The sequence below is a fragment of the Bicyclus anynana genome, chromosome Z (genome assembly GCF_947172395.1).
Source record: "Bicyclus anynana chromosome Z, ilBicAnyn1.1, whole genome shotgun sequence".
Taxonomy (NCBI): Eukaryota; Metazoa; Arthropoda; class Insecta; order Lepidoptera; family Nymphalidae; genus Bicyclus; species Bicyclus anynana.
The window spans coordinates 9676621-9687624 of NC_069110.1; the positions used below are offsets into that span (position 1 = coordinate 9676621).

At 38.1% G+C, this 11004-nt stretch overlaps 1 protein-coding gene across 1 annotated transcript; it reads left to right on the forward strand.

The window, feature by feature from the left end:
• The first annotated feature begins 1909 nt into the window (after positions 1-1909).
• Positions 1910-7772, forward strand: LOC112048470 (techylectin-5B-like). The gene is made up of 8 exons (XM_052890772.1): positions 1910-2577; positions 3154-3279; positions 3884-3992; positions 4539-4695; positions 5261-5525; positions 6017-6143; positions 6886-7039; positions 7609-7772. Exons 1-8 carry the CDS (start codon positions 2094-2096, stop codon positions 7747-7749), a joined length of 1563 nt encoding a protein of 520 aa, XP_052746732.1. The 5' UTR covers positions 1910-2093; the 3' UTR covers positions 7750-7772.
• The last annotated feature ends 3232 nt before the right edge of the window (positions 7773-11004 follow it).

An 11004-nucleotide genomic window follows, 5' to 3' on the forward strand; every position in this document is an offset into this window, starting at 1 on the left:
CTCAGGACCTGTCTGTGGAAAACCACATTACCAATTGCGCCAGAGTGGTCGTCATTATCAACCTATACACGGCTCACTGCTGAGCTCGAGTCTCCTCTCAGAATGAGAGGGGGTTCGGCCAATAGTCCACCACGCTGGTCCAATGCGAATTGGCAGACATCACACTTCAGAAAATTCCCTGTTATGCAGGTTTCCTCACGATGTTTTTCCTTCACCGTTTGAGACAAGTGATATTTAATTCCTTAAAATGCACACAACTGAAAAGTTGGAGGTGCGTCGGACCGGATTCGAAACCACACCCTCTGGACGATTCCAGAGGGTGTGGGTTCGAATGTGAGGTGAGGCAGAGGTCAAACCCACTGGACTATCACGGCTCATCAAAATATGTATATTCCATAGTACTTAGCTTACATAATATATATTATACTTGATTCAAATCAATGGGTTATTTAGAGAAGGAAACTAAAACAAATCAAAAGGTATAAGTCAAATGTTTTATAATAAGTTAGCTCCGATCCAACAACATCCAATTGAGATCATTTAATTTTGTTGCGCGTTACTTGTCGGCCGATTTCTGTGCCTACAATGCGGGCGAACTTAATAATTTTGTTATGTTTTTTTAGTAACTTAACGTTTGCTAAGAGAGGTTCACTTAAAAATCGAGAAAATGTTGAGGATGACAGATTTTATGGAATGGACATTGAAAATCCTAAACGTTATGTAACTACTAAACATGTGAGTACCACACCAAAAATTACAAAAGGAGAAGTTGTAGTTGAAAAATTTGTGGATACCATAATGGCAAGTGAAAAATACTTGAAAACTATAGAAATTGTTGAGCGCAAGTTGGGCCATTTGGAAAGTACCCTTCATAATAGGTCTAATGCAATACTGAAATATCTCTCCGAGGTATTGAGAGTGGTGAAATCTGCCCCTGCTGAAACTAGTATGCTGGAGCAGGCTGTAGAATCCATGAAAAGCGAACTGTCTCGACTAAAACTATCAGTGCAAAGGCAAACACGAGATGAACAGACCAATTTAAGAAGTAAGTAGTTTTTGATTCATCATCAGTATTAACCCATATTCGGCTTACGTTGAGCTCAAGTCTCCATTCAGAAATTAGATTGGTTATGCCTATAGTCCACCACGCTGGCCCAATGCGGATTAACAGACTTCACACACGCAGATAATTAAGAAAATTCTCAGGTTAAAGAGAATTAAGATAATCAATATAAAATACGTCAACTGGCGCACAAGTATTTTTCTGAACTCTGAAAGGCTGCCAGGGTAGTCAGAGCGTTTTGCAGCATCGCCTGTGACGCTGCTTGTACTTTGGCTGGGATACCTCCGTGGGATTTGGATGCGGAGGTGTTGGCGTCAATGCACCTGCTTAGGGTGGACGCTCATTCACGAGAAGAAGACGTTTCTCCGCGAATAATTTAAAATTGGAGGCGCACAGCACATGTGAGCGAGGTTCATCGGAAGTGGCAAGAAAGCCTAAAGTCGCCAAGTGCAGGTTGACGGCCTATTGAGGCGATTTGACTAGTACTCCAACTGTGTTAAAGGTTCAAACGAGGCACGCCGTAATAACCTTTCACTGCTTCGGAAGATTCCTGTGGAAGATGGCCAGTAGAGAGGAGTGCCTTGAGTATGGCTGCGCCTCTGAAACCGCGCAGCATTATGTATTTTTTTATTTATTTTTTTCTTGTTATAAGATAGTCAAAGACGTCTACCTAGAAGTACAATTTCTATTTTATTATATCTACGCCAGAATCCAGAGCATATAGGTTAAAGATAATAGGTCTTATTTATTAATTCTGGAGATAAGTTTATAAATACAGAACAAATAAAATAGTAATAGCAAAGGCATTTATTCATCGATTTGTTTGTAAATTAAATCGTTCAGTTGATATTATATTTGTAAGAAGTTTTTAAAACAATCGTGGGAATTGTGCGAGTCACCGTCATGTAGTATTTTCATCTGATAAATCATTGAGGTGAGATTATTTAGTATCACACATTTTAATCTTGGAGTTCACCGTGAAGATGCCGAGTCAGTCGTCCTGCACCCGATTCATTAGGCGCACATTAAAATGGTTTTAAGCATAAAGCATTTGTCAATCGCGGTAGTTTTTATAATAGTTGTGAGTGAAGGCAAAAAGGGAAGAATGAAACAAGAGCGCATGGAGAACTCCTTGTGGAAACAAGAATATGAAAATGAATTGAGCGATGCCATGCTGTCTCCGAAACGTGGGGGCAATGTGACGCGAGTAGCTCAATCGCCCAGTATGTCGGACAACGAAGCGGTGGTTGAAAAATTAATAGATACTATTTCCGCAAGCGAAAAATATTTGAAAAAAGTTGAAAGTATAGATTTTAGATTAAACAGACTTGATATAGAAATTCACGAGAAAACCAATAGCATAATGAAACATCTATCCGAAATCATAAGGACGATTCAAAATCAAACCCCCTCTGATAAGTTGGTAATGTTGGACACTATGAAATCTGATATAGGCCAAATTAAATATGCCTTAGAGCGGACTTCAAATAAAGCATCCAATGGTACGAGCACAAGTATACAATGGTATTAAATAAGTATTTAATGATTAATGCCACCATGTGTTCAAGCATTTTTGAAGTAATGAAATTTAAATTTATTAACTACTAAGTCTTTTCAAAAAATTTTTTGAATAAGACTAATTAGTATTTTTTACGATAACTTATATTACAAATATAGCTTTCTGCGTACAAAGAAGCGGCCTATTAACGTTATCAGGTACAATCGCGTACGAAATTTTCAATTCTTTGACATCCTACTCGTATTACAAATGTCAAAGTATTGAAAAGAGCAAGAAAATACATTTACCTCTAAATATTGGTAAACAAAATCACATTATAACATGGCACGCCATTGTTATTTGATAAATCAATAGCTTTAACAGTTTTCTTATTATCTGGGCAACCGCGAAGCATGCGTTTTTCAATTTTCTTTATGAATGTACCTGCGTAGATGACCGCCATTTCGGTTCAATTTACTTGCCGGGATGCGTATACTGAGTACCTACTATTTTGTTATTGGAGGGGAACTCTATATTATCTAAATAATTAGCTAGTTACACTTGTAAATAATTTAACAATGTTTTATTTTAGCGGATAATTCAGAGTGTAACCTAGAAGCAACATTGGATACAAGACTTTCATACTTGGAAAATCACATAAAATCTGTGTTAACAAGTGTTGAAGCTATAACTACAGTGATCTCAGATGTGAAAAATCGTCAAAAAACCCTTAATTCCAATAAGTAAGTTATACGACAAAGCCGAATATGAGTTAAGCAAAATTTATTTATTCCATACATATTAAATAAAACCGGACAAGTGCGAGTTGAACTCGCGTGAAGAGGGTTCCAAACCATGTTACCTAAAATTGTAATTATAAAATATTAGGGTTCTTAACACGTTCGCTGCGGCACTGACTTTTCTGTATTTTCCTCTGGTGCGGTACGAGGTTCTTTGACCTCATACTAGAACTTTATGTGGTCCGATACAAGGTTCATCGGCCTCCTAACTCTTGAAGACGCTAGACGTACCAAGTCAATTGACCACGTACCACAGCGAATGTGTTAAACAATTCCTAAATAGTAATCATTTAAGATATCAAGGGTAAACCTAACCTATTATACAATAGTTACAGTAGGTATAGATTTCCAATCTTGAGTGTAATTTGGTACAACTGAAATTAAGTTTTCAGTTTAACAACGTGATCTGTTCGTTTTCTTTACTGAAAACAATATTTTTATACATTTCTTATACGTTATCGGAATTTTATACAATTCCTAGAAAATAGGATACTATTCATAACAAGTGTACCCGTTGCAGAGGTGATACTAATAAGATAGGTCAAATCGGAAATGGAATGGAAGTTCTAACTTTAATCAGTGAATTCCGTAGAACGATACAAGAGCAAAAGGCAAGAAAATGTGAATGCAAGTAAGTTACTAATATTTGTTAGTTTATGTAATTCCAAGTATAAAACTTACAACAACTTTTACTACATTTAATCATATTATACTAGTATCGCTAGCTATGGCCCTCATAAGAAAGCTCAAAGTCATTCAGCGATACAGCAATTATGCTTGGAGTTTCTCTGTGTTATCGAATAAGAATCGAAGATCTGCAAAAGAACCAAAGTTACTGACATAGCGCATGATTCGCTAGTCGCGAAGTTTAAGTGACAATGGCCAATGTGCTGACCAAGTTTTGAAGTTGGGGTCCAAGGTTCTGGTATAGCGACCTCGCACCAGAAAGCGCAGTTTTGATCGACCCCAAGCGGGTTGCAGGGAGCCACTGGATGCGGGCGGCTTGAGAACATGGTGTATGGAAAAGGTCTATGTCTTTTCCTCATTTGTACTTCAACTTTCATCCTTGACCTTCCTCTCCTCTCCTCTGGCGATTTTTTTTTTTAATGTTTTGTTAATTATGCTTTATTTACAATTAACCAAATATTTGACTTAGCGAATACCTTTTCACAAATAGGATAGGCCGCGTAGACCGCTCCGAACGGTACCCGACAGATTGTCATGAAATACAAGCACAAGGCTTCAATATAACTGGGATTTATAAAATCAAACCTGACGACATAGAACCATTCTACGTGTTGTGTGATCTCAACGCTGCAGGCGGAGGCTGGACGGTAACTTATTGTTATATTTTTTAAAGAATATTAGCCATATCTTTTTTAGATGTGACTAATTTTTCCATTTCCCTTCAACTAGTTAGAAGAAACTGTGTTAGAAGTGGGTCGATAATAGTCCAGCGGACGACGGAGATCGATCCTCCACCTATCGTTGTTGAGTCCAACTTTTCATCATTAACAACCCATATTCGGCTCACTGTTAAGCGGGAGTCTCCTCTTAGAATGAGAAAAGTTAGACCTTAGTCCTCTACGCTGGCCAAATGCGATTGGCAAACTTCACACACATAAAGAATCGAGAGGTTTCCTCACGAATTTTTCCTTCTCCGTTTAAGAAACGTGATATTTAATTTCTTAAAATGCACATAACTGAAAAGTTAGATATGCATGCCCCTGACCGGATTCGAACCTACGCCCTCCGATTCGAAGGTAGAGGTCATACACACTGGGCATCTGTCACGCCTGTCCGGCCCCTTTACCGTTGATCTTTAAGGCTTAAAAACTTTGTGCCATTAAATGTTTACTTGCTTAATGTAATGCTAATTTTTTATCATTATATTTTTAGGTTATACAGAATCGTTTTGATGGATCCCAAGATTTCCTTAAAAACTGGGTTGAATACAAACACGGATTTGGTAACCTTGCGAGCGAATTTTGGTTAGGTTTGGAGAAGGTGTATTACCTCACCAACCAAAAGCTTTACGAACTTAGGATCGAAATGGAAGGGCAAAATAGGCAAGAAGCTTCAGCTAGTTATTCTGTATTCACGATTGGGCCTGAATATGAAGGATATAGAATAAGTACACTTGGAACATTTCGGGGCAACGCTGGTAAGTATATTTTTTCTTAAATGAACTGAAACCGTTATAACTGTATCGGCTTAGCTGCTGATTATGGTGCCTATCTGGATCTGCTAAATATATAAATAATTTTGTGGATTGCATTCTTCAAATAAATTCCCAGAAAGAAGGAAAGGGAGGGAGGGAAAGGTTAGGGATTGGAAAGGCAGTTCGCGCCTCGCAGGCAACTGCCTAATATCAGATTTTAGTGGCGTCTTAAAGGGGATTGGGAGAGCATCGCCTGATGGGGCCTGAAGGTAGAAGCAGAAAATGGGCGGAACTACTCTCTAAGGGCGTCTCCTCTGAGACTCTGACCTTGGCTTAAATTGCCGTTCTGGAAGGGTGTGTGACCTGATTGTATCATTTCGCGTGCCCCCGAGATCGGGATTTAAAAAACCCACGTCCGGGTGACGTCAGATATCGGGGGGTTCGCCGGCGAAGACGCTGTGTGTTTATTCTCACGGTGACGTAAACTTTTATAGGCGATTCCTTGTCATATCACGCTGGACAAAAGTTTTCAACTTACGATACCGATAATGATGAATGGAAGGAAGGGTCTTGTGCTGTCGAACATGGAGGCGCTTGGTGGTACAAGGAGTGCGATAAAAGGTCAGTCTACTCACATTCAGTCATTTCAAAACGACTCTTTGCCTTAGTTTATTTATTTGGGTAATTGGACAATATTAATAGAAATTAGAGCAATTTTAAATGGATTCAAATATAGGTAAAATATACCCCTGAACAATATTCAATATCGCCTTAATTGTCTATTAATTATAATAGCTTACCAGGATATGAGTTTGATATGTCACTCGTTACTCTAAAAGTACTTGTATAAAATTGTAATAAAATTTCTTCGACATAATCATGATGCGCTACACCAAGGACCCACTTAAATTGTTGAGTAGCTAATGAAAATAGGTAAAAAAGTTACACAGAAGTTACGTACCTATCACTGTTGAGCACGAGTTTCTTCTCAGAATGAGAGGGGTTAGGCCTTAGTCCACCACGCTGGCCCAAAGCGGATTTGGCTGTTCTCCCTTTAAATGTTTACAAAGATGTCTGCAGCCTATGTATTTTAAGGTTGACCTATTGATGCAGAAAAAGTCGTAGAGTTCCGCTAGGTCAATATAGCTCGGCAACGTTGTTTGTAACACCCCCGAATGGCCCGCGCGGGCCGGGGAGCGTGTAGCGATGGACGGAAAACCCACGACTGATGCACCTCACTTCCCCGCACGTACAATTTCACAACCGCGCAGTCTTTCCCCCCGTCGTCCACATATCATGGGAGTGTCATCAACGAACTTGCCAGACTATAGTTACTAATAGTATAACAATGCTTTTCTTTCAGCAATTTAAACGGCAAATACTCAGTGGACGATAATAACGGACAGTCAATATACTGGATTTCATTCAAAGGACCAAATGGTCCTCTCACCAAAACAAGGATGATGATACGACCTCTGCCTGCCAGTCGGCCGTTGGATTATAAAGGGAATCCACGAGTAGGTATTTATTACACAATCTAAATCTGTGACTATCTGTATAATCCGGTATACACAAAATACTACGAGCATTCTGGCAAAGTATGGTGATTGTCCATTACATATATTACCTAGGTATTCTTTAAGCAGGGTGCTCAGGAGTATTTCTCATAACTCTAGGGTTATATTCTTTAACAAAAATTAATTCAAAATGTTCAAGGAACATGTGTTCTAAAATGAATATTTTCGGATTAAATAATATTTCTTATATATTTTGTAAATAGATCTTTATAATTATAACGTAGAAAACTTTAAAATTTTAAAATTCAAGGATAGATAAAGGCGAGTGTTGCATTACCTTACCTTACCCTATCAATCTGTGGCATGTTACCAACTTAAGTTACTGTTGTGAACCAAGGTAAAACCCAGAGCCATATTTTAAAAAATATTTCTTACATTGCCAGACGCCCCCGGCATTTTATACATTGCCTAGGCATTGCATTGAATTACTTGAACTGTACAGATTGCCGAAGGCGGTTAAACTTGAATAATGACAACCCTGAATAACTTTTACGTTTGTTTTATAAAAGGCAGAGAACATAAAGCGGCCGAAGTCCGAGATGCAGCCACGCAAGAACCCGAAGGTTTCCTACGACGTCGGTCGAGTCCGCCCTCCGTACCGCTACGACGACAACGTACACCCCGATGCATTCTTCCCCAACTACGCGTGATTCCTTGAATAATTATATTTTTATAGCCAGTGGCGGATTAACAAATTTCTGCTGTTCAAATTTTGACCTCTAAAATTCGATATCCTAGTTCAATTATTATTTACATTTTCATTCATAATTAAAAAGAGTTATACACTTGAAATTTTCACTCAATATAAATAAATCTTTAAGGGGGCTCTCATACAACAAACGTGATTTTTTGCTCGATATTGTTAATAGAATACAAAGCCCTTGAACAAAAATTACATGTGAAATGAACCAATATGAACAACGCCTAGAAGGCTGTTACTATAACAGAAAATAACTATCCGCACTATGCCGTCATTTCTGAGCGGGCAGGTGAGTACGCGAGTGAAGAGTAAGGCTTGCGGCCCTTATATTTCAACTCTTGCGCTAGAAATATGTACTGCCTTTACAGGTAAAGTATCTGTATATGTGTACAAAAGAAATTGCACAAATAACCTATTTTGCTTCTGCAGTTGTCGACGAATTAACATTTGTTCTGACTTCCGGCACCACCATTTTAGTACGGCACTAGGAATTTCGACATTCATTTTTAACATTATTAATTAGTCGTAATGTAGTGCTTAGATTTATTTTCTGATTAGTAACAGCCTTCTAAAGCGTTATTCACGTTGGTTCATTTCACAGGTATTTTTTGTTCAAGGGCTTGTATAATGGCTACAGGTAGACGCTTGAAATATTCACGGCATATTCAGTTAAATTACTTATTCACATAAATACAACTAATTAGGTAGGTATATTAAAATAAAATTAGCGTTAGGAGGTAACAAACGTGTTTTTTTGCCATTTTTCTCTTAATAATGATAACAGGTAGAAACTTGAAAGGTAGGGTAGAGGTAGGGTAGGGGTGGGGTAGTGGTGGGGTAGGGTAGGGGTAGGGTAGGGCAGGGGTAGGGCAGGGGTAGGGTAGGGTAGGGTAGGGTAGGGGTAGGGCAGGGGTAGGGTAGGGGTAGAGGTAAAGAAGGGTAGAGTAGGGATACAGAATAAGTGCACTTATGTCACAACGAAGCTTGACCTGGTCCGCTAGGTTGATAGATACTATAGATACCTACTACAAACCACCGCAAAAAACAATCACCAAACAAAACAATGCCAACAGAAAACAGATAAATAATATGCACAAAATAACCAAATATTATCAAATTTACGTTTATTTCGGACTATTAATATAGCTAATGCCAATTTATAACATATATACAAATGGGTTGACAAGTCTTTCCCTCCGTTTATCCACCGGGGATATTATATCCACCGGCGTGCCCATGCGCGGTGAGTGGATAAAACGAGTGTGGGGGATAAACGTTTTATCCTCTCCCCGTGGATAAATTTCTCCCTTGCCCGTGCTAGCCCTGCAGGTGGACTGACGACATCAAGCGAGTCGCAGGGATTCGCTGGATGCAGATGGCTCAGTATCGCGATGTTTGGAAGTCCCTACAAAAGGCCTATGTCCTGCAGTGGACGTCCATCGGCTGATATGATGATGATGATGATGATTTAGTAGGTATTGCTTAAGTCATAATTACGTTCTATTATGTTATGTAGTATAGTACCTACCTACCTAAGTATTAATATTATAAAAACAAATTATTGTTTTGATGGAGATGGATTCAATTCAGAATTAAATTAAATCAATTAAATAAGTTCAGTCAATTAAGTTGAAAAATTTACCTATTTATTGTGTACATAGATAGGAAATGATTCTTTATATATTATTATCGTAATCATCATCATCAACATCATCAGCAGATGGACGTCCACAGCTGCACATAGTGATATTGGCTTCCAAGCACAACGGTCTCGAGACGCCAGCATCCAGCGGCTCCCTGCAACACGCTTGATGTCCTCGGTCCTAGTTCTAGTGGGAGGTCGACACTGCGCTTTCCGGCGTGGGGTCGCCATTTCAGCACGCTTGGGACCCCAACAGCTGCCCTGCCCATTGCCACTTCAGCATCGCGATTCGCTGAGCTATGTCATATTATCTATACTCTTTATTAATATTACTAGCGGACGCCCGCGACTTCATCCGCGTGAAACTCGATGTAAACCTTCAACTACCACATCAATTTTTTATTTTTTTTAATTCTGTCAAAAGAACCTTCTCCTCACAATAACAAACACATAAAAAATAGTGAAATAGGTCCAGCTGTTCACGCGTGGTGGCGTGACCAAGCGATATATGGATTCATTTTTATCTATATCTATACTAATATATAAAGCTGAAGAGTTTGTTTGTTTGATTGAAGGCGCTAATCTCAGAAACTACTGGTCTGATATGAAAAAATCTTTCAGTGTTAGATAGCCTATTTATCGAGGAAGGCCCGTGTATATTGTCCCCGTATTTCAACGGGAACGAGAACCACGCGGGTGAAACTGCGGAGCGTCAGCTAGTACTAGTATATACATATATATAGAGGTAAAGTTTGTGGTGTTGTAGGGCGTAATCTCTGTCGATCTACTAAACTGATTTTGAAAATTCTTTTACCAAAATATAATACTATAGTTGGAAGTGTCATAGGCTTTATTTCGGTTTATTCCCCGTGGTCCCTGCGCCGTAGTCCCTGCGGGACATATAATACTGCCGAATTAAAAATATGTAGTGATCAATGTTATATTCGATTTATTTTCAATATATCGAGAATACTTTTAACGTCATCGGGAATACGTTTAACGTATTTTTATTGATTAAATTTATCTTATTAACCGACTTCAAAAAATGAGGTTATTTAAAAAATCACACATACGTGTAGAAACACGTATGTTTTTTTATTTATTTTTTTTCATTTTTTTTTTATGTTTTATTAATCGGGAATACGTTTAACGTATTTTTATTGATTAAATCTATCTTATTAACCGACTTCAAAAAAGGAGGTTATCAATTCTACACGTATGTTTTTTTTTTCTTTTTTTATGTTTGTTACCATCATCATCATCATTTATTTAGTAACTAATTTCGATTTTTTTATTTGAAAGAGTATACTTGGTCCCATCTATTTTCATGAAAATCGGTTTAGTAATTTTGTATTAAAATCAAAATAACTTAAATACGTCTTTGAAGTCGGACATTTTTGAAATTTTTGCACCTTTTCTTGGTGAGATCAGAAAGTACAATCACCCATATTTAATTACTTTATAACCGACTTCAAAAATGGAAGGTTCTCGATTCGACGCGAATTTCTATATTTTAGATTAATTAGTACCTTATAAATTCGTTATTTATTAACGAATTTCGAT